This window comes from Haliotis rufescens, unplaced genomic scaffold (assembly GCF_023055435.1).
Source record: "Haliotis rufescens isolate VD_foot unplaced genomic scaffold, xgHalRufe1.0.p SCAF_90, whole genome shotgun sequence".
Lineage (NCBI taxonomy): Eukaryota > Metazoa > Mollusca > Gastropoda > Lepetellida > Haliotidae > Haliotis > Haliotis rufescens.
In genome coordinates, this window is record NW_025964384.1 from 911,939 (window position 1) to 935,907 (window position 23,969).

Here is a 23,969-nt window from a genome sequence, read left to right on the forward strand (position 1 = left end):
AATAATGACTTTTTTTATGATAAAGTTGTCTTTTATAAGTGAATGAGATGTTTTACAGTTGTTCATGTGAAAAATCTATGAATGTTTATTCAGCGTCCGAAAACCCATAACACGGGGATATATGTTATATTATTGTTTTATGTTTTACAAAAGATAATAAGTACAAAGGTATGCTTTTCTCAATATGCTTCAACATGGGGAAAGGGACATTGCACGTTTGTGGCAGTATTGCTCCCAGATGGCGTCCTCGTCCACTAATGCCTACGGCCTACAATAAACAAAGTCATGCACCAGTGATTTTCAGCGACACCTACTATCAGTGCATCATTTCTGCATCATTGCATTAGTTCTTGTAGTATATACACCAGCAGATATTTGATGATTTCAAAGACATTTCAAAGAGTTCATTCCTAGCATGGGTATGTTGTTTTCATTGTGTAGGATATATTCCACACTGTTTTATTTATTTGTAGGCAAAAGTGGACTTAGGCATTAGTGGCTGGAACCCAGGTGGCCGGGTGCGCAGAAACTATTCCCGATTTTTTAAAAGTACTGATTTAACTCCGAAATTTTACATCCGCCATCTTTGTTTTTTTTTACTTTTGCCACTGTTACATTTGTTGGTATGAATATTGTCCAGACGGCACAAAATTGCTTAAAATGCAATCAAATGTTCAAAACATTTCTTGGGGCTCAGTCTAATATTGTTAGCAAAGTCAACAAACTACGACCATAAATGTAATGTACAACAGGCGCAAGAAAATTTTAAAAAATTCTTACAAATACAAATGATAAGAAGTCGAATATGAATACTTATACCTGTACTTTTTAGAACAAGAAATTGACACATTGACGTATTCAGATTAAATTGATATGTTCTTTACTTATGTAAATGCAAATGATAAAAAAATAATTAACAGTGAGATACTATCGCTATTGTGCAAAGCATCCAGTCCCAATGAAAGTGAACAGCATGCCGATGTTATACAAAGCAATCATATAACATATCGCGACTGATAGTTCTAAACAATCAGGCAATCAACATAATGACGGTATCAGTGGGCACATCGTGATATTTGAAGATAAAAAATGATAACACATGTCATCAGTCTGTGAAGAAATAATACACAGCATCTTGACAATGAACAAAAAGAAGAAGAAGAAGAATAGTTTATTAAAGTGTCACTATTTAAACAACCAACCATTTTGGCTTTTGAGACAAAATACCAATCACACCCCTCATAGAAGTACAACGAACACACACATCCGCAAATTCAGTCACTAACCCACCCACATATATTACGTTACACACACCACACCACACCACACCACACCACACCACACCACGGGATTCCATACTCGGTATTGACCCATGACATATCCTTCATGTCAGGGAATGGGTTTTTGGATGGTGGTCAACGGACACGTCTTGCCTTAGGGAAAGCTGCTGTACTGTCCAGCTTCTTAATGTATGTCTCATCTGCGAGCCTCTTCGCCATCTGCAGTTCCGTCGTCTCGCAGTTCTTTGGTCGTACTGTAAAAAATCTTTATGCCGTCTTCGTCTTCATAGTTACTTTCCTCGGAAGGCATCAACTGAGCTATCTTTAATGCGCCCTCGTACCTCTGTTTCTTCTGGACGGGAAGGTTGCGATGGCGTATCCCGAGGACTCGGTTACGACTCTTCTGAAGAAAAACAACAACTTTATTTACAATTGCATTTCAAATTTATAATGCATATGTATGTATATCCATGTATATGCTCATGAGCAATGGAGGAGAATATGTGAAAATCAAATTCAAATTTATTCCGATAACCCTTAAGCAACGTGTCAGTATTATAGCTTGATGTATTAGAACAACACTATTTGGGAATGCCAGGTGCTACTGGTAGTGTTGGGTATGCTTACCCTTTTTGAAGATTCAACATCAAACGGATTACATCACACTCTGAGTAAACAATCTCATTTAACCCTTAATTAGTTAATTAATCTGCAGTATATTGTATCACTTAGTATTGCCTTAACGAGGAGTAATCCCTTGTCAGTTGTTGGTGAGTGATCAATTTATGCCTTGAGAAAGGGATTAGCCTTTCTCACAATAAATTAACATTTCACACTGCAACAGAAGAGATTATCGATCATTATGCCTTTATAAGAAAGTGAGAAAGATAAAGATTGAATGATACATAACGGGCCGTGCCTGCATTATATAGCCTGAAAGAATCGTCACTGTAAACTAATAGAGGATTAATTTCAATTTTACAGAATATTCAACTGCTAAGTATATGATAAAGTGTTGAAGTAGCAGCTGGCTTGGTCTAATTGGTATTCAGTCCCTGGGACACAAATATTGTTTAATAGCATTGTTTTGTGAGCAGCCGGATGCGTAAATGATATGTAATATATTTCCGTATTATATTTTATAGTACTTGTTGTTTTAATATTGTTAACAACAGAGAGAACGAAGATTTTTTTTTGAAAACCATAACAGCATGCATATGTTCTAGCAAAAGGAAACTTGATAAATATTCATTTTGCTTAATTTCTACTTTGGAAAACTTATTTGGAGCTCTGAAAGCTTGACGCTGTATAATTTGGGACGCGCATGGTTGGATGCAAACTAAATGTTTAATTCTCGCAAATTAAGACACCAGCGGCGGTATAGGAGCATATATCTAATGTCATTCAATACAGAATAATACATGAAGATGTTTCAATGTTAAGATTAAATATTTCTAACGATATGGAAATTAAATCTTGATAACTGTTTTTAATCTTTGATCTTTTGGGAAAATAATAGTGGAACTGGTTGAGTGACTGACGTATTCTACATTAAAAAGTGACAGATACGTGATTTACATCATTAAAATTTAAAGTGATACAGTGATACAATTATAAGTGAGGGTTGTGATTTATTTAGGGACGAAGTCAGTATTTGGGGATTCAACTTGCGCTTTCCGACATTATGCGTATTTCGCACACGATTAAGAAAATAATGTAATTCATTTATTTATATGAAGTACAAATGCATCAATCCTTAATCACCCGACTTGTTGAATGTTATTTCGTGAATACACAAATTGCATAACACATTCCCTGAGGACAAACCCAAATGGCCCGTCCCTTTGTGACAGGTGTTAATTAGAGAATGTATTGCCACCACATTATGTCCCGGCACTTTTATGACATGTAATGAACCTAGTCGGTCCCTGAATCTGTAACAACAACATTGGTCTTAAAAAATCAAAGTAGCATAAATGTTACGTAATTCGTATTAAAAAATTGACTGATAAATATAACATGAATATAATTGCCCTTTTGGGGATAACATAATATTGGGAAAATATACTTAAAAGTACATGATTAAAGAATTTCAGAATCAACTGTTTCTTGTATTTATGACCGACTTCACACAAACTGAATAATTAAACATATGTTTATATAGCTATAATTACATGCATGACACCTACATTATCATGAAATAATAATGTTGGTCATGTTTGTTAATTTGTACATTTCGTTGTTATTGGTATCCTGGGGATGTTGTAATTATACACGTGTTCTGATCTTATTTGACGTAGAATACATGAAACACGATTGGTCAACAGTTTGGTGCGATCGATGGAAAGGTGTTCAATTACTAAGAAAAGCTATTTAACTGTTTAATACTTAATACGTGTCTTAAAATATGAATTAATTCTTAAGTTATAACATTAGTGCAAATTCACCCGAATGTAGGATGTACATGGACCGATTTCAAAATAGCTAAATTGACAAATTGTTTCCCATAAACCACTGAATATAAACTCACTTAGCCTTTAGAATAGAAAGGCGAATCGTTTCTTAATATATTGTCTTTTAAGCCGATGGAAGTTTAAATCACTACAACCAAGTCCGAGGCGATAAAGGATTATGTGACAAAATCTGGTATCATGGCTTAACTGTATATAAGTCACACTGTCCAAGTTTAATAATCCTCTATATCAGATGACTATTCAAATTATTAATGGTATCAGGTAGGAATAACTTGGCAAAGCATTCTGTTCTACAACATATAGCCTGTATATTGGTTTGATTTCTATAAATGTAATTACTAACAGCAAAGATGTTTTCCATCTTGTAAAAAGGTGTAATGGCTGTGTTAGTTTCTCTATATATTTTCTCGTGGCCTGTACCCCTTATCGCCCTACAAATAGTCCGTATAGTCTGTATTAAGTGAGTGAGTTAAAGTTTAACGTCTCATCGGCAATATTTCAGCGTCCGGAATGAATCTTAGTGGAAACATTCTAGGATTAATTCTTGTTCTAATTGGTACAATTATCCCAAATATGGGCATGATATGCTTGTTCATAACTTCTAACGATTTATGTGAAAGGAGTTATTTAACTGAGTGAGTGAGTATGGTTTACGGCGGTGGACACCAGAAAGGTATCTAAGACTTCTAAGGCAATTAATCATAGGGATTTCCTTTTTAACTCGTCAATATCAGAATCTGACTGAAATATTATTCCCAAAGTCATAAATATTAATTCCTTTTATTTTAAGATTAGGTTTTGCACTTGGGAAGACTTTAATTTAACGTGAAATAGAAAGCTTATGTTTTCTCTGGATTCAATTTTACTTACTTTCATCCATTTGGTAATTTTCTCCAAATCAGCATTAATATTTTACGCAGTAGTATTTGGAATTGTCCCTTTGGGGAATTGTCTGGACCCCACTGCAAACACAGTAAACAGAAATTCCAATGTGAATAATATGTACAATAGTTTGTTGGCTCGACATGCAAGACTCCATAATTTTAGTTATAATGTAAAACTCATAGTAATATTAAATTATATTTAAAACAAATAATTAATATATTTTACATGGGAGACGAAGCGACACACATTTTATTTTATAATAATGCACAATTTTGAATGCTTTAAACCTGTTGCATTAAACAAATACTGGATTTGATGTAGTCATATAGTGAATCAACATGTGTCTAGTCTTCCAAATGTTCTATTGCGAACACATATAGTGTCAGCGCTCATGATCGCCATATCTATGAATGAATAAAAATATCATCATTAATAAACTCACCTGAGCTCACTGTGTGTTCTGAAGACAAATCGCTGTTAGGCATCCTGCACGGCTTCGTTCACGTTCACCCTCAAATGTACCATAGAAATCTGTGATTGTGCGTGTTCAATGTTCGAATGCATTTTTGCGACAGGCGTTCGTTTATTTTTTAAAATTCCACTAATTTCATCACATTGAGTTGCTCGCCTCTTCTCCAGTTGCTCACACTCTCAACTGATGTAGCTGCCTTGATTAACTGGAGTCCGGATGTACCTAATTACAAACTCTGTTCTAATTATGCTAATCGTGGAAGTGCATTATACTGGATGACAAACTTAGTAATCCTTTCACACTAATGATCCTTGTTTACAATGAACGCATGCCAATTGACTAAACAAACATCCTTAAGTAGAAGTATCGCAATGGACGGTGTGTACAACTGTTTGACAAACAATGTCAACCAATATTTCATATTTAGAATCACCATTACATGAAATCACAGAAACATATATATTAAATTTTACTTTGAAAACTCCAGAACTAATGTCGTGAACGTAATATAATAGGAATTTATTCCAACGATGTGTTTCCTATATATGTTTCCTTGTACAATTTTAAATTAATGGATTTTTTATCTATTATTTTGCAATGATCGTGACAATCGCTAAAAGGCTACTCTCTTGCTATTCCGTTTAGTGGTTATTCTAGTTTAGACAGCGACAGCCACTCGTTATACAACCAGTGCTTTTCTAACCCCGATTTATTTAAGACAGCGTCTATCATTCGCTATACAAACAGTGTTTTTTCTAACCCCGATTTATATGTCTTCAAAACATCCACTTTTAATCCAAATTCTTGAGTTATTTAATGATCTTGCTACTGGCCAATATGACATCGTCTTTTGTTGGTTACCAAGCCATGTTGGTATTAAAGGTAACACAATGGCCGATGCTGCTGCAAAAGCAGCCCTCAACAAATCTGTGACACCGCTTCTGATCCCATACACTGATTTTAAACCCATGATTCGATCTTACATCCGAGATCTTATGCAACAGAAGTGGGACGCCCAAGTAGGTATCAATAAATTACATGAAATTAAACCAAATATCGGTTACACCTACTTGGGCTGTCAGTCAAGATTTGAAGAGGTCATTATGCGACGATGTCGTATTGGCCACAGCAGATATACGCACGAATATTTATTACAAGGTGAGGATCCTCCGTTTTGTATCCCTTGTGATGAAAGAATCACGGTCAAGCATGTCCTGCTTGACTGTGTTGATTTTTCCATCGCAAGGGATAAATATTTCAATGTAAAAACAATTAAGGACCTTTTTAATGATGTTAATTCTCGTTTAATATTATGTTTTTTAAAGGAAATAGAGCTTTTTCATAAATTTTGATGTGATCAATGTATTGTTTTACAAATTGGTAGTGCGAAATTCATAACTTAGATTGTTAGTGGCTGTACCCTTGAGGGGGGTTGAAGTAGCGTAAAATTATTGTCCCCCTAAGAGGGTATGTAAGTCCCAAATCATTCGAAGTATTTTTCTGCACACTAGGCTTTTAAACGTAGTATCTTCGTTATTTTAATCTACGGCTTAACTGGTACACTGTCGCCAGTGACTGAAGGGATGATATAAATCCTGCCGGGGTCCATGCAGGAAGCAAAAGTACTGTAAGTCCCCATGGTCCCCAGTATGGTGATCTCCCTTCAGTTGCTGACGATTTCTAGCCCATTTTTAAATTGTGATGTTCATTAATGCTTACTGCCTTTTAATATTCTCAACTAGTTTTAAATCAAGTCTGTGATATTCTAGTTATTCTACTGTCCTTCGTTGACAGCTTTTTATTCAGTTTAAATATATGTATCATAAATGTATCATAAATGTACTTTCTCGTCACGATATGGCTGAAATATTGCCCATGTGACGTTAAATAATAACTCACTCACTCACACTCTAACCCCGATTTAGTTAAGACAGCGGCAGTCTTTCCCCATACGAACAGTGCCTTTCTAACCCTGACCTAGTTAAGACGGCGGCAGCCTTTCGTTATACAAACAGTGCTTTTCTAACCCCAATTAAGTTTATACAGTGGCAGCCTTTCGTTAAACAAACAGTGCTTTTCTAACTCCGACCTTATTAAAACAGCAGCAGCCTTTCGTTATACAAACAGTGCTTTTTCAAACCGCAATCTAATTAAGACAGCGGTATTATTTACATTATCTGTTACTAAAATCTGCACAAATGTTCTATTTCTTATGTAAAATGCTGTCAACATCAAGAAATAAAAATTATTTCATAACACTCCAAATATAGTTGCCATAATGAAATAGTATTAACGTGTTATTGTCACGTGCAAAAATGCTGTTCGGTAACATTAGTTTTAAACCCAAAGAACACCTCTTACGAGTTCCAAAAATTAAATGAAGCAGTGGTAAAATCTATCCATATATACAAAATTGTATAGTTTTGGAAATACCAACTATACAAAATTGTATATTTTGGAAATACCAAATATACAAAATTGTATATTTTGTATATATGGGTATTTTTTCTTGTGTCTACAAGGTTTAGTGACATTTGAAACCGCTCTACAGATACCAGCGATAACTTTGGAGATTGCAAAATGATTCAGCTTTATTGGTCCTTTGTCAATTATTAATACACGTGGCTAATAGTCAGATCGAATGAATGTATTCTCGTCAGACGAGGTCATAAAATATTTCTGCATCCCTTTTCCCAACCAACAATGGAATGGCAACAAGGACGGTCTAATGCTACAGCGGATCTCCAAGCTGCAAAGACCGAGGATAAAGGGGTGGTTTACTCCGGACAATTTGACGCAAAGAGCAATAGCATTCTAACAGATTAAAGGTTAGGCTGGTTCGGTCCATTGGAGAGGTACAGAATTCGGAGGTTAGCATCACCAGATTGGCCCACGAGCCACCGCCTTCTGGGCATAGGGCTCTGAGCATATATATATATTTATATATAATGTGTATAGCATAGACATTTAGAATAAATTTATTTTTAAATACCAAAAGTTTGGTAGAATCAGGCCCATTCTACCGCCCGTCTTGGGCGCACTATTGCCGGGTCCGGCGCCCTGAACCACTAGACTCCATTCCCCTGCCGACACAGGATCGCAGCCCTCGACAAACAGGCTGCCCAATTCGGTCGCCTTTTACGACCAGCAATAAGTTCTGAGGACACAGTCTTTGTACCCAAGGTCCCCACCCGGGGGTCGGTGAAATGGGGTGCCGGGGACACATTCTATACCTTGGTCCCTATGGGGCTCAATCATTATGAGGCAGGATGTTATCCACAACCCTGTTATTTTTAAGACTACTCTATGCATCGTGACGTACTCTTCACCTGGCTTATACTCTGTGCTCACTATATATTCTGCCTTCATTTTTTCAGCAATCTCATATTCCACCTCTCTCCAAACAAAATCCCAAACCCTGTGTAATCATGTGTGATTGAAATGGCAACAACCCACTCTTGGCTTTTACAAACACTAAAACTAAAGGTATTATTTCATCTCAAACAACGATCTATGTATGTAAAGGTGGATTTCGTCTCCAATAACGACCTATGTATAGTTTATGATGACAACTCTCATTTCCATCCTGTAACTGGGCTCTACCCTTCTCTAAATTTGTCTCCAACTGATTATAACCTTTTTCAACGAATTTGAATGGAGTCCACAAATACCTTTGTGGAAGTGACCATTTCCTAACAGTCTTTTCACCAGTAAATCCATCTGATACTCAGCCTTCGATGGGATTGAATTTTACAAAGGCTAACTGGTATTCATATGAGAAGTTTTGTCAAAATCAACAAAACTCTGAATGGTGAGTGATGTTGCTGATGCTATTCCGGTTTTCACTGATGTTTAATTGAAATATGATACTTACAAATCTATATATACAGAGTTAATATCATTGGATCCAGAATTCTATCAACTAGACTACCAGATAACGCTTCCCCACTTTCATAGCCGAACCACATTTCATTTAAATTTAGAATATATCCAACATTCAGTATTTTAACTACCCCCCCCCCCCCCCCCCCCCACACACACACACACACACCCCACACACACACAGCCACACACCCCCCAAAAAAGAAAGGAACTGAGCATAGCAAACACTGAATACAGTAAATGTACAGTAGAAATGTATTCAAAAGCAATGATATTGCATGAAACAAAATTCATTTGTCTGCAAACAACAACATTAAATGTCTATGCTGTACAGTATCGACTAAAGGATGTTAATGGGGTCAAAACCTAAAGTCACAGACTCGGTAGGGTGTATGCCCGCCGGCTGCATGGATAACAGCTGTACATCGACGCCTCATGGATGAAATTAATCGTGTATGAAAGTTTATAAATAATCATGTCAGCATCCTGTTTTTCTTGACACCACTGGACTGCCTCCGTGGCCTAGTGGTAAAACGTCCGCCCGGAGAGTGTAAGGTCCGGGGTTCGAGCTCCGGCCGCGTCATACTAAAATACGTTAAAAGATGGTACTTGTTCTTACCCTCTCTGGCGCTCGGCATTAAGGGGCTAAAACAAGGACTGGTCGGCTCGGAGTCAGTATAATGTGTGTGAGTGGGGTATTCATGTTAAACTGCGGCATTGTATCTCTGTGGGCTTGCACTATAAATCGGCATCAGTCCGGACTAGTACAAGCAGCCACATAAACACGTGCATGCACGTCGCTATATAAGTGCAATAATCTTGGACGCGACGTTAAACCCCTTTTCACCACTCTTGACACCACTGAGCAACATAAGAATCTTGCTACTGGTCAATACAATATCGTACTTTGCTGGTTACCACATCATGTTTGGTATCGTTGGTAACAAAATGGCTGATGCTGCATCAAAAGCAGCACTTAACAAATCTGTGACGCCGCCTCTTATACGTTACTCTTATCATAAACCTAACACAAAAGAAGTGGGACACTCAAGTGGGTATAAATATAATACATGCACTAAAACCTACTGTTGATTGCACCTACTTGAAATGTTAGTCCAGATTTGAAGAGGTCATTTTAAGACGATATCGTATTGACCATTGCAGCTATACTCATGAATATTTATTGAAAGGTGGGCATTCTCCGTTTTATATCCCTTGTGAAGAGAGAATGACAGTCAAGCATACCATGCTTGACTGTATTGATATTTCCACGACAAGGGTTAAATATTTCAAAGATTGATCCCTAAAGGCGATGAAGGGCGGTAAAATTATTTTCCCTTTGAGAGGGTATCGTAGGACCTTGTCATTCAAAATGTGTTATCCCTATCATAGTTATAATCACAGTAATATATGCGTACAATTGCCTGCAGTTGAAGGGATGGTGCAAATACTGCTGGGGACCTACAGGAAGTCCCGGTTGTTCCTGGTATGGTGACCTAACTGTGGTCCCTGGTGATATAGAGCACGTTTTCATATTGTCTTGTTGAATTATCATTATTATTTTACATGCTTTACTGTCCTTCGACGACAGGTTTTTTATACAGTCTAAATATATCTATTTTTTGATATAATACTTTTTCTCGTCACGATATGGCTGAAATAATGCCGATGTTAAGTTAAATATTAACTCACTCACTGACTTTTACATGCTTTCAAACTAATATAAACTATGTGATAATCTAGTTTTTGTACCGTCCTTTCTATGGTCACGATATGTCTGAAATATTAACGATGCGACGTTACATTCGCTCACTCACTCACGCTACCTCAAACATGTCAGTCACAGACCAGTAATACTAATACCAGCCGATTCACATGTTGGTTTCCGGACGAACTGTCCACATAATAATATCAATGCATCTTGACCATATCTGTGTTACTATAGTTTTATAAAAATCTTTGCAGTATTGTTTTTTTCATTTTTTTCCAGATATATGTCTACATGTGTGCTGTGCCAAAACCGGAAACGTAATCGACAGAACACAGTGGACGAAAAATGATTAATTACCCTGTGTGGGGAAATCTTGATGAAGTAGCTTCGAATGGTCTGACATCAAAAGGGTTGAATTTTTATATGCATAGATACAGCTTGACTATCAAATCTGCTGTGTTTAAGTCAAGGATTCCCATTGTCATTGTTTAAAGCACAATTGCCTTTGAATACCCGCTGAAGTATGTTTTTTATATTGACATGAATAAAATATTTGAACCCATATTGGCAATTGATTTGACCACGTACAGTAACAAGAGTGCTCTGAGAGCACAACATCCCCCGCATGAACTTTTTTTGACGAGTTTACATTTTCTTTGTATTTTATGAAATAACAACAGTAGATGGCACTGCATTTGAAACAAACTCTGCAGAACATTTTGTTGGGAGTAATCCAGTCTGAATGCTAATACCATAAGGATGTAGCTCACCCACAACAGATATTGTGATATTCTCTGGAAACTGGAGGAGGAGTAGATTTCATGAAGCTCAGCAAAACAGGGGCAGTAACTCTGTCACAATTTGTCGAAATGAAACGGGACTGCGATATGCGTATCATCAACATGTCGACATCTTGTGTGTAGAGTGTCAGGGATATTCTCTGGAAAATGTAGGAGGAGTTGATTTCACAAGCTTAGTACCCTCTCTCACATTAGGCAAATGAAGCTCCGTAAAACAGGGGCAGTAATTCTGTCAAAATTAGTCGAAATGAAACGGGACTGCGATATGCGTATTATCAACATGTCGGCATATTGTGTGTAGAGTGTCAGGGATATTCTCTGGAAAATGTAGGAGGAGTTGATTTCATAAGCTTAGAACCCTCTCTCACAATTAGGCAAATGAAGCTCCGTAAAACAGGGGCAGTAATTCTGTCAAAATTAGTTGAAATAAAACGGGACTGCGATATGCGTATCATCAACATGTAGACATTTTATGTTTAGAGTGTCAGGGATATTCTCTAAAAGCTGGAGGAGGAGTTGATTTCACAAGCTTAGTACCCTCTCTCACAATTAGGCAAATGAAGCTCCGTAAAACAGGGGCAGTAATTCTGTCAAAATTAGTTGAAATAAAACGGGACTGCGATATGCGTATCATCAACATGTAGACATTTTATGTTTAGAGTGTCAGGGATATTCTCTTAAAGCTGGAGAAGGAGTTGATTTCACAAGCTTAGTACCCTCTCTCACAATTAGGCAAATGAAGCTCCGTAAAACAGGGGCAGTAACTCTGTCAAAATTAGTCGAAATGAAACGGGACTGCGATATGCGTATCATCAACATGTCGACATCTTGTGTGTAGAGTGTCAGGGATATTCTCTAAAAGCTGGAGAAGGAGTTGATTTCACAAACTTAGTACCCTCTCTCACAATTAGGCAAATGAAGCTCCGTAAAACAGGGGCAGTAACTCTGTCAAAAGTAGTCGAAATGAAACGGGACTGCGATATGCGTATCATCAACATGTCGACATCTTGTGTGTAGATTTTCAGGGATATTTTCTGGAAACTGTAGGAGGAGTTGATTCCACAAGCTTAGTACCCTCTGTGGGACGGACGGACGGACTGCGCCACGACATAATCCCCCTTCGGCCATTCTGGCCCGCCGGGGGATAAAAACGTTAGACTATTTCAGAATACCTACAAATACAAAACAGAAAAAGCCCAATCCTAACCTCTGTTTCAAGATGACCCTAAACTGTGCCCCCCGATTCACTTCCTGTTTGCGAAAAACATGTTTGGTCTGTTAGTGGTTTAACGCCGAACTCAGCAATATTTCAGTACCAAAATGCAGTACACCTATATAACAAAGAAAGTCCTATTATTATAAACACGTGGGTAATGCTAGCCAACTGTACATCAGAAAAAAATTCCTTTCCTCGAACTACCTCACTAAAACAACATTTCAAGTTGCAAGAATTACATGTAACTGCCGTTTGGAGAGAAAAATGCGACAAAGACCTTCAAAGAATCATAAATAAATGTTTGCTGAAAGCATAGTACGATTCGGATTATATCATAAGCAAGTGTAAATGAATCATTATCAAAAGGTAATGATATCACTTGTTCGATTATAGGTGAGCATATCCTGCCCAACTGGTGGCACCCTTCATAAACACTATTCACCGAATATAACACATAATATAACACATAATACACATACAAGTCAAAATAAAAAAAAATGTATAGGTATCATTTTATCAAATGTGGAAATGTCCTGGACACACCTGCCTTAAAACGTTTTGAAATCTTTACTAAAACATACTGTAACACTGATGCAACAACTTTCGAACAACCCCCGTGGGATCCTTGGGTAAAATGTGTCCTCAGCACCCCATTGCTTGTCATAAAATGCGACAAAATTGGGAAACCCGTTTGCCGTGGCTTGCGCCCCTGTGTCAGTGAAGGAAGGGAGTCTGGTTGTTGATGGCTCTTGTTCCAGGAACTGTATTCTTTTGCCCAACACACTACTTTGAGCCTAACTTCACCTATACGTGTGGTAGAATGGGCCCGGTTCTATCAATTGGTTGGTCACGCCAAGCCCTATGCGTAATAATTCAAATTCTTATGTTTGCACATACATGTATTATATTTTCCACAAATGTATTGCATGATCTTGGTCTTTGAAAACACAATTATTTAAAATAACATATTGCCTAGAGTCCTATGACAGAAGGTGGTGGCTCATTGGCCAATCAGGTAATGTTGGCCCCTGAATTCTGTATTTAATATGTTTTTACGGACAGTGCCAGCGTGGCATTAAATTTGATAGACAAATATAGCTATTCATTGCATATTTGCTGGAGTAAAACTTCCTTGTAGCCCTGGTGTTTTGCATATTGGATAGCCATTGCAATAAGACACCATCCTTGTTGACCCTCGACGGTGGTTTGGGAGCAGGGGTGCAGAACCGATATTTTTCATTATGTCTAAAAAAACTCCATGGTTCAAAAAGAAAACATTTAGATGCTAGCTCATCGCGATGAAACAGAACAACAAATAGATTCCTTAGCTCAATTTATTGTAAATCGAGGCACCAGATCATCTACCTATAAATCTGAACCAGTATGCCATTTGTAGGGCCATCAATAGTTGTTGAGAAAATGTCACCCGCCTCCGTAATGCCTCCATATTTGTGGAATGTGCAAGAAGACAGCAATCTCTAAACTTGTTATCAATCAGCCAATTTGCAAATATAGAGCTTGTCTCTGCCCAATGTCTGTCTCACATGAATGAAGTTGATAATGTGACTGAACTGCTAAGACGTGCACTTTCAGTACAATCTGAATCCTCTACAGTAGGTCACGTGAGAGTAAAGTATTAATTTGAGTGAGTGAGTGAAATTTAACGTCACATCGGCAATATTTCAGCCATGTCGTCACGAAATAGTTATAATAAATATATGTCGAAATAGCGTTTAACAATATTGATAGCAGCGTAGAATATATCGTAGAAGCGATATGTTTGGTTGGTGCCGATATGAAACGACCGTAATGTAAAATTAGATGTTGTTGTTGTTGTTAAAAAATGGTTGGACGCTGAGTGTGATAGATTGAAAAGGGAAAGATGCAAACTTCTAAATATGTTTAGAATACATAAAGACACTAATTCGCTGGATGAGTATACTTGCTTTAGAAAAAAATATATAATGCTACGTGTAGACAAAAGAGAGATACAGTTTAAAAACAAAAAAGGCATATATGATTCTAAAAGATTCTGGTCTATCCTCAAACGTGTAAATAAAAAAGCATGCATCTAGAAATAGTATTACCACCAATGATTGGTACCAAAAGTAACAAGGCATCTAGTTTAGATGATACAATTCCTGAGTTCTTTAAACATTCTTCAGATTTACTACTTCCATACTGAGACTACTTAGACTATGGATACAATAAGAAAAACCCAAGCTGGATGCAGTTTCCGGTATCCGGATACCTTCCGGATACCTCCGGACGCTTACCCAAAACGCATCCGGGTATCCGGTGGCAGATACCTTGCCAGATACCAGGTCCTTGGTATTCGGCACTGAACACCTCAGTGGAAAGCAGGCCTCCTTGAATCCGGGTATCCGACACCCGATACCTCAATCTGGATGTCCAAGGATCTGGCACCGGATACCCCACCGGATACCCCACCGGATACCTGTGTAAGTGTAGGTTTCCCCAAAAATGTAACCATTTGGGGGTGTGCATTTTGTTCAATTAAGTGTGAAACACCTAAACATATACTGAACAACAAAAGTTCCTGATATTGAATAAGATTTAAAGCAAAGTTATATTTTTTACCAAATCTGAAACAATTTCGGAGACAAAAGACTCCTGTAAGTGTTCAAATGGTTTAATTTGCCATACTGACTTCAGAAAATGCGTGATTTCATACAAAAAAACATGCCAAAATGTCAATTTACAAATCAATAGCGTGTGTGTCCGCTTCTGGTTGCGATGCAAGCAACACATCTTCGTCTGATGGAATGGGCCAGGCGTCGCACAAAGTCCTGTGGGATATCTGTCCATATCTGCTGGAGCATGTTTCGAAGTTCTGGAGTGTCTGTGGAACACGTGGTTGACGTCGAAGGCCGATCCATCTCATCCCACATGTGCCCGATTGGTGAGAGATCAGGGGAGTGAGACCGCCAGGGGATGACATTCACGTTGTTTTGTTAAAGAAAATCCTGAACAAGTCGAGCAATATGAGGCCGGGCGTTGTCATGTTGAAAGGTAAATGCCTGGGCCATGACGACGCAAACGGTTGAACAACAGGGCCGATGATCTCGTCGCGGGAGCGCTGTCCATTGAGATTTCCCTCTACCACTATCAAACGGGTCGTCTGTCTTGCTGTAATCCCACCCAAGACCATAACGCAGCCGCCCCCGAACCGATCTTCTTCCATGACACAATGATTGACGTAACGTTCACCTCGGCGTCGGTACACTCGAATCCGTCCATCGTTGTGGCTGAGGTTAAAACGAGACTCGTCAGTGAATAGAACCTGTCCCTACTGCAAGGCCGTCCAGCGCAGACGCTGTCTGCACCACTGTAGACATGTATGACGGTGGTTTCCTGTCAAAATGGGACGTCTGGCGGGTCTACTGGCGACAATCCCTGCACATCTGAGGCGACGACGTACGGTTTGTGAAGATATTCGTCGAAGGCCATGGGCGCTTCTTGCAGTCACTGTTGCTGGATGGAAGCGATTTCGTAGGTGTGTTGTTCGAATCCAGTTGTCTTGTCGATTATTGGTTACGCGTGGCCTGCCACTCCGAGGATGGTCCCTAACTGTATTCGTCCATAGAAAATGATGTTTCTATGGACGTTAAATTGTCTTGCAACATCACGTTGACTCGTTCCTGCTTCAAGCATACCATTGGCTCGTAGACGCTCATTTTCGGACAGGCGGACTAATGTTGAATAATTGCGTAATTTTGTTGCTTTTCTGAGTGGTTGTTGTCAGCACGATGCTAAACAATGCATATTGAGTCCCATAAACGCACATGTTTTTATACCCATTCTTTGGTAGTGAAATGCATGGGGCTTGCATAAAAGTCAACTTTTTCATGAAATACATGCTTTTCTGTCGCAGTTGCGTTTTTGTGACTTGATTCCATACATGTACTACAATATTGAAAACCAATTAAAATTGCTGAAGGTATCCGGAAGTTGTTAATATCCCCTAAAAGCTGAGATCTCTGGGCATGGACTTTTGGAGAAGACAATTTTTCAATTTCATCTATAGTTCTTTATACGTGTTAAGCTATCTAATGAACAAACATAAGTTCTAATACATGTATGATGAAATCCTTAAATTTCATGTTCAGACTTCCAGTTTGTTCTGGGTAAAAGTATGAAGTCAACGACAGTGTGCTCACGTCGGCCTTTGGTCCTGGTGAGATGATAATAAGATTATTTGTAACGGTACAAGTACATGTACTTGTTATATCTAGACATACTAGCTTCATTGAAGCTTGAAACACAATATGCCCCACTCTGAGGGTGACATGTACCAGATTTCAACGCACAACAAAGAGCTCTTCCTCAGTTACTGTGAACATTTTTACTGAAAGACATTGAGAGTTATTTTGACTTTCAAAATCAGTTGCGACTATTTTAAAAAACAATTGCAAAGGACTATCCAGAAAATAAACCACTTATGAAGGCCCTAGTGAGTGAGTGAGTGTGAATGAGTGAGTGAGTGAGTTATCATTTAACGTCACATCGGCAGTATTTCAGCCATATCGTGACGAGAACTGACATATCATACATAGATTTGAATGGCATAAATATCTGGCAGCGAAGGACAGTAAAATAACTAGAGTATCACGGTTTCGATTTTAAAACTAGTTGAGAACATTAAAAAAGAATACACTTTCAACCAACAATACAATATAAAAATCGGCTATAGATCACAAGCAACCAAAGTAAGGGCACCTTATTGGGGACCTTGGGGACTTACAATACTTCAGCTACCTGCACGGCTCCCCAGCAGGATTTACACCGTCCCTTCAGCCGCTGGTGATGATATGCAATTTAGCCAACAGTTAAAATAAACAAATATACTACGTTTAAAACTGTGGTAAGAATAAATGTACTTTGAATGATGTGGTCTTACATATCCTCTCCGGGGGACAATAATTTTACGCTACGTCAACCCCCTTTGAGGATATAGCAACTAACAATCTAAGTTACAAATTATACATTACCAATATAAAGTATAGTTATTAACACAATTCAAAATTTATCAATAAGTTCAATTTTTTTACCTGATTAAAAAGATCCTTGATTGATGAAACCTGAAAATAAATATCCCTTGTGATGGAAAAATCGATACAGTCAAGAAGGACATGCTTAACCATGATTCTTTCATCACAAGGGACGCAGGATGGAGGACTTCGCCTTTCGAAAAATATTTATGTGTATAACGTGAATGGCCAATACGACATCGTCGCATAATGACCTCTTCAAATCTGGACTGACAACCCAAGTAGGTATAATATTTGCTTTCATTGCATTTAATTTATTTATACCCACTTGAGTGTCCCACTTCTTTTGCATTAGGTCTTTGATAAAGCATCTAATAACTGGTTTATAGTCACTGTATGGTAGAAGAAGTGGCGTCACAGATTTGTTGAGAGCTGCTTTTGCTGCATCAGCCATAGTGTTACCCGTGATTCCAACATGACTGGGCAACCAGCAAAAGACGATGTCGTGTTGGCCAGTAGCAAGGTCATTATATAATTCTAAAATATCTAAAATTAATGGATGATGTGAAGAGCTAGATTTGATTGCCTGTAGACAAGAAAGTGAATCTGAAAAGATGATGAACCGATTACAACTGTACTGGTTGTGGATATATTCCAAAGCAGTTAATATTGCTTTGGCTTCAGCGGTGAATATTGAGCTATAGTCTGGTAAACGTGATGAGACGGTTTTTGATCCAATGACAGCAGCACTGGAGACTGAGCTACCGTCCTTGGATCCATCTGTAAAAATGTAACGGTGTGATTCATATTTAGATCTGACCTGAAGATGTTCTTGCTGATATAGTAATTGATTTGTGTCTGATTTTTTAAATTGTGTTAGAGTAAAGTCCACCTCCAGTCTGATAAGTTGCCAAGGAGGGGAAGACAGAAGCCTGAAAGGAGAAACATTATCTAAATCAATATTGGCAGCTGTTATGTGGGGTTTAATTCGTAAGCCTAGTGGTGGGACCAGCTTAGGTTTACTTTGAAAAAGGTCTTCGTAAAGGGGTTGAAAAATGCAGTTATATGCAGGGTTGAACGGGTTTGAACGCAATTTTGTAATGTATTGAAGCGATAATTTGATACGGCGTTGCTTCAACGATGGTTCATCAGCTTCTACATATAAGCTATCTACAGGAGACGTACGAAATGCACCAAGACATAGTCTTAGGCCCTGATGGTGAATTGAATCTAATTTTTGTAAATTGCTCTTACAGGCTCCACCATAAACGATGGAGCCATAATCTAATTTAGAGCGGATCATAGACCTATACAAGTGGAGGAGGGTTGTCTGATCACCTCCCCACTTTCTATTGGCAACAACTTTCAACAAATCTAGAGCCTTCAGGCATTTAGTTTTGAGATTATTAATATGCGACTTAAAAGTAAGATGGTGATCGAAAATGAGACCCAGGAATTTGACCTCTTCTACAACCTTGATAGGAGCGCCATGTAAAATAGCTCTGGATCCTTGTGGTGCTTGTATTTCCTGCAAAAATGGATACAATTGGTCCTAACTTTGGAAAATTTAAAACCATTTTCAAGAAACCATTTTTCGATTTTGTTGAGACATAGCTGCAACTGTCTCTCGATGGTATGCATATTTTTTCCACGACATGACATATTAAAATCGTCCACAAAAAGTGAACCATCAATGGAATCATTTAAAACCTTTGACAGACTATCAATCTTTATACTAAACAGAGTTACAGACAAAATACTGCCTTGTGGGACACCCTGATCCTGATTATAATGGTCAGACAGGGTGTAACCCACACGAACCTGAAATTGTCGGTCTGTTAAAAATTGAGATATAAATTGAGGCAAACGGCCTCTTAACCCCAAATTACGTAGATATTTTAAGATACCATGCTTCCAAGTGGTATCATACGCTTTTTCTCAATCAAAAAAGATTGAAACTGCATGTTGATTATTGACAATTGCATTTTTGACAAAGGATTCTAAACGTACCAGATGGTCAATGGTACTTCTATTCTGACGGAAACCACATTGTATGTTACTTATAAGATTATTAGTTTCCAAGTACCACACTAGTCGATTGTTTACCATTCGCTCCATGGTTTTGCACACACAGCTGGTTAGTGAGATTGGTCGATAATTGGATGCATCAGTATGGTCCCTACCAGGTTTGGGTATGGGAACAACTATTGCATTACGCCACGAAGGCGGAAAATTTCCTGACGTCCAGATCTGATCAAATATATCAGGAAGCGTCTCTAAACATGAGATAGGCAAATGCTTCAGGAGCTGATAATGAATATTATCATCTCCCGTTGCAGTATCGTGGGCTTGACCTAGGGCAGTATTTAGCTCGTGGAGCGAAAATACCTCATTATAATCTTCTCCATTTTGAGAAGTAAAATCAACCCTCTTCTTCTCCTGTTGTTTCTGATAAGTTTGAAACTTAGGATGGTAGTTCGATGATGAAGAGTGTTTCGCCAGCGTTTCACCCAATTTATTGGCAATGTCCAATTTATCTGTTAACAGATGGTCACCGTCTTTAAGATGGTGAACACTCGATTTTGAACCTTTGCCTTTAATTTTTGCTATCATGTTCCACACCTTGGATATTGGCGTGCGAGAATTTATTTTAGAGATATAGTTCCTCCAAGACTTACGCTTATTCTGTTTGAATGTACGGCGTGCCTTGGCATTTGTGATTTTAACACGATCTAGATTGTGGACAGTTGGATGTCTGCGGAAATATTTCTCCGCTTTTTTCCTGCACTTTCTAGCCTGTTTGCATTCTTTATCAAACCATGGTTTTCGAATGTGAGGATTTGCAGAGGACTTAGGAATGGTGATATCAGCAATTTCGTTCAACTTATCAGAGAACAATTGGATTGGGTCGATAACAGTCCTGAACATATCAGGTGTTAATCTGTCTGCACAGAGTTCCCGAAAGGAAGGCCAGTTGGCCTTGGTAAAATTCCACCTTGATGTAGGTGGAACATCTGATGGATTAAGTGCTGTTAATATGGAGGGAAAATGGTCACTTCCACACAAGTCATCATGGACTGACCACGTGAATTCGTTTAAATGATTTGAATCTGTTATCGACAGATCCAAAGCGGAATAAGTTCCAGTAGCAGGATGTAAATAAGTATTTGATCCATCATTGAAGATGCATAAATTGTTATCAGAAATAAAATCTTCAAGTACTTTTCCCTAAGGATTGACGGCAACACTTCCCCATAATGGATTATGGCCGTTTAAGTCACCCATGATCATGCATGGCTTAGGGAGCTGGTCATATAAAGATTGAAGATCTGATCGCTGAGGCACAGAAGAAGGGGAAATATATAAAGAACAAAGTGTAAAGGTGATGTGTAAAGTCAGTCGGACTGCAACAGCTTGCAGATTGGTATGAAGTGAAACAGGGCTGTGGATCACTCCCTGCTTCACTAAAACAGAGGATCCTCCAGTAGCTTTAACACCTGCAGGAGAAAATGAATGATAGGAACTATACCGACGCAAATCAAAGTTATCAGTCTCTTTGAGATATGTCTCCTGGAGACAGATTGCCGATGGGTTAAAATCTTGTACTAATAAATGTATTTCATTAAAATTGGTCCTAAGACCTCTGCAATTCCACTGAATCAGTGGATTCATAATGTTCAAGTAACTGGCGGGTGAACAGGAGATCTGCGTCTCCCATTTCGAGGCGACTTACTTCTGTTGCGCCCATTAGGATGCGGAGAGACATCCATGTCCTCCAAGGTTTGATATCTGGTATACATTTGTATAGGGTCACGTTGACCTTTGGGTACACGATCTGATTTTTGTGAATAATCAACATTCTTGTTTGCACATTTTACAACAGGATGTTGCTTTGTAGCCTGTGCTAGCGCAGCTGCTATTGATGGTGGTGACACAGGTGCTTCATCTGTTTGGGAAGAAGAACTGGATTGTAACAAAGAATATTTGTCTCCCCAAACCCAAGTTATGTCGGTCTGGCATTGCACAGACATGGTTGATTTTGAAGATGTGAGTGTGACAGCTGCTGAGTAGGAAACAGCTGTGGTTGGCGATGTAGTAGCCTTGATTAAACGCTTTGCTTCAGGGAAGGTTATGTTCTTTTCATGTTTTAATTGCACAATCTGGAGTTGAAGTTTAAACTGTGGGCAGGTCTTTGAAGAAACCACATGATTTCCAGAACAATTTGCACAGTTAGGTGGTTTGGTACATTTTTCATCAGTTCCATGGTCATATTCTCCACATTGATGGCAGATCAAACGATTTTTGCATGATTGAGCACCATGCCCAAACTGCTGGCACTTGTAACACCGAAGTGGGTTTGGAATATACTTGCCCACTTCAATGTTGAAATATCCAGCTTTAATGCTTCTTGGAGGAGTTGGTTTTGAAAACGTCATGAGATAGGTGTTTGACTGAAAAATTGTGTCATCCCTTTTGTAAGTGAAACGTTTTACATTTGTGACTCCCTGATCTTGTAATTCGGCGGCTATTTCATGTTCTGTCATATCACAGAGACACCGATCCCTGTCTCTGACAATGCCTTTACGCGAATTTAGAGTTTTGTGAGGAGTAATCAGAACAGGAGTTGAAACCAACTGTTTTGCAGCTTTTAAGATCGAAGATTGTTTCGGAGTTTTGCACTCCACCAGCAGAAATCCAGATCGAATTTTCTTGACATCTTGTACATCGCCAGCGATGCCATAAAGAGCCTTCGAAATCGCGAATGGGTTAAGCTTCAAGGGGGTACAATCAGAAGCAGTAACCACTAAAAATCGAGACCAACTGTTGTTTGAAGAATTCTTCAAAATAGTATTTTCCTCGTCTGAGGAATCATCCAGCGAACGTTGTTGTTTTTTGGATTGTGCCATGTTGATTTTGGATATGGTTCATCACCCCAGCTCCTCACCCACCACGGAGTGTCAAAAAGACGATGCTTAACACCAGTGGATCTCCAACTGGCAGCACCAAGGATACTGAGATGGTATACTCAAGCAGAAGAATTAATTGAAAATTAATTAATCCACCGGATTGGCCCATGAGCCACCCCCTTCTGGGCATACGACTCTAGGCATGTGAATGAAATGTCAAACAAAGAATCAAATTTTGTGACATAAACAATTTGTCAAGACCTAAACTTTAAAGGAAATTTGAATACAAATTTTGTGCAAACACAAATAATGCACAGGGCTCGACATGACCAGCCGATTGATAGAACCGGGCCTATTCTACCACCCGTCTAGGCGAAGTAAGGGTCGAAGTGGTGTATTGGGCAAAGGGACGCTACTCCTGGAACCAGTGCCCTCAACCACCAGACTCCCGTCCTCCGCCGACACAGGGGCGCAACCCATGGCAAACAGGTTGCCCAATTTTGTCGCATGGTACGACAAGCAATGGGGTGCTGTGGACAAATACTACCCCGAGTCCACACGGGGGAAGAGCTATTAGCACTACCCAGCACTCACCACGAGGAGGTTGCTCTTCACGAGTGCCTTATTCTGTTTGAATATACGGCGTGAGTGTGTATAGGTAATGGGGGTTCTGCCCAACTCCACTGGAGCCAGATTTATATACCTATACCACCACTACAGGGGGAATTTTTTATGTGTAAACGCTGATGCTATTCAACGATCATCATGAGATTAAGCTAAATTGACTCTAGCTCACCACCACCTGGAGTCAATCAATGCTTCTATGATATAAATTTTCATAGGTAATGGGGGTTCTGCCGCAACTCCACTGGAGCCAGATTTATATACCTATACCACCACTACAGGGGGAATTTTTTATGTGTAAATGATCATGCGATTCAAAATAGTCATTAGACTAATTAGAAGAATCATCAATATGAATTAATAATGAATAAAACTTACTATAGCCCACGAGGATATTGGAAAGGTGTAGGAGCAATAAAAAAAATAGCCACCGCGGCTAAGGTATCTCAAGATGTGGCCAAGGATTGGTTTAAGAAACAAGCGATGTGGCAAATATACTTACCAGCACCGCGTTATATACCGAGGAAGAAGTTTGATATTTTTACAACGAATGAAGTTCATCAGGCTGACCTCTTGTTTCTTCCCCACGATAAGGCAAGACGCAAAACGTATAAATACGCTTTAACCGTAGTGGATGTGGCTAGTTGATACAAAGAGGCTGAGCCATTAACTTCGAAATATTCAACAGAAGTAGCTGAGTCGCATA

At 38.8% G+C, this 23,969-nt stretch overlaps 1 protein-coding gene across 1 annotated transcript in view; it reads left to right on the forward strand.

The window, feature by feature from the left end:
- The window catches only part of LOC124147162 (serine-rich adhesin for platelets-like), a 256,087-nt gene extending 244,821 nt beyond the window's left edge, over positions 1-11,266 (forward strand). The window contains exon 9 of the mRNA XM_046517776.1: positions 10,984-11,266. Within this exon, the coding sequence (XP_046373732.1) occupies positions 10,984-11,025 (42 nt within the window). The 3' untranslated portion in view covers positions 11,026-11,266. The remainder of the gene's footprint in view (positions 1-10,983) is intronic.
- Positions 11,267-23,969: the final 12,703 nt, after the last annotated feature.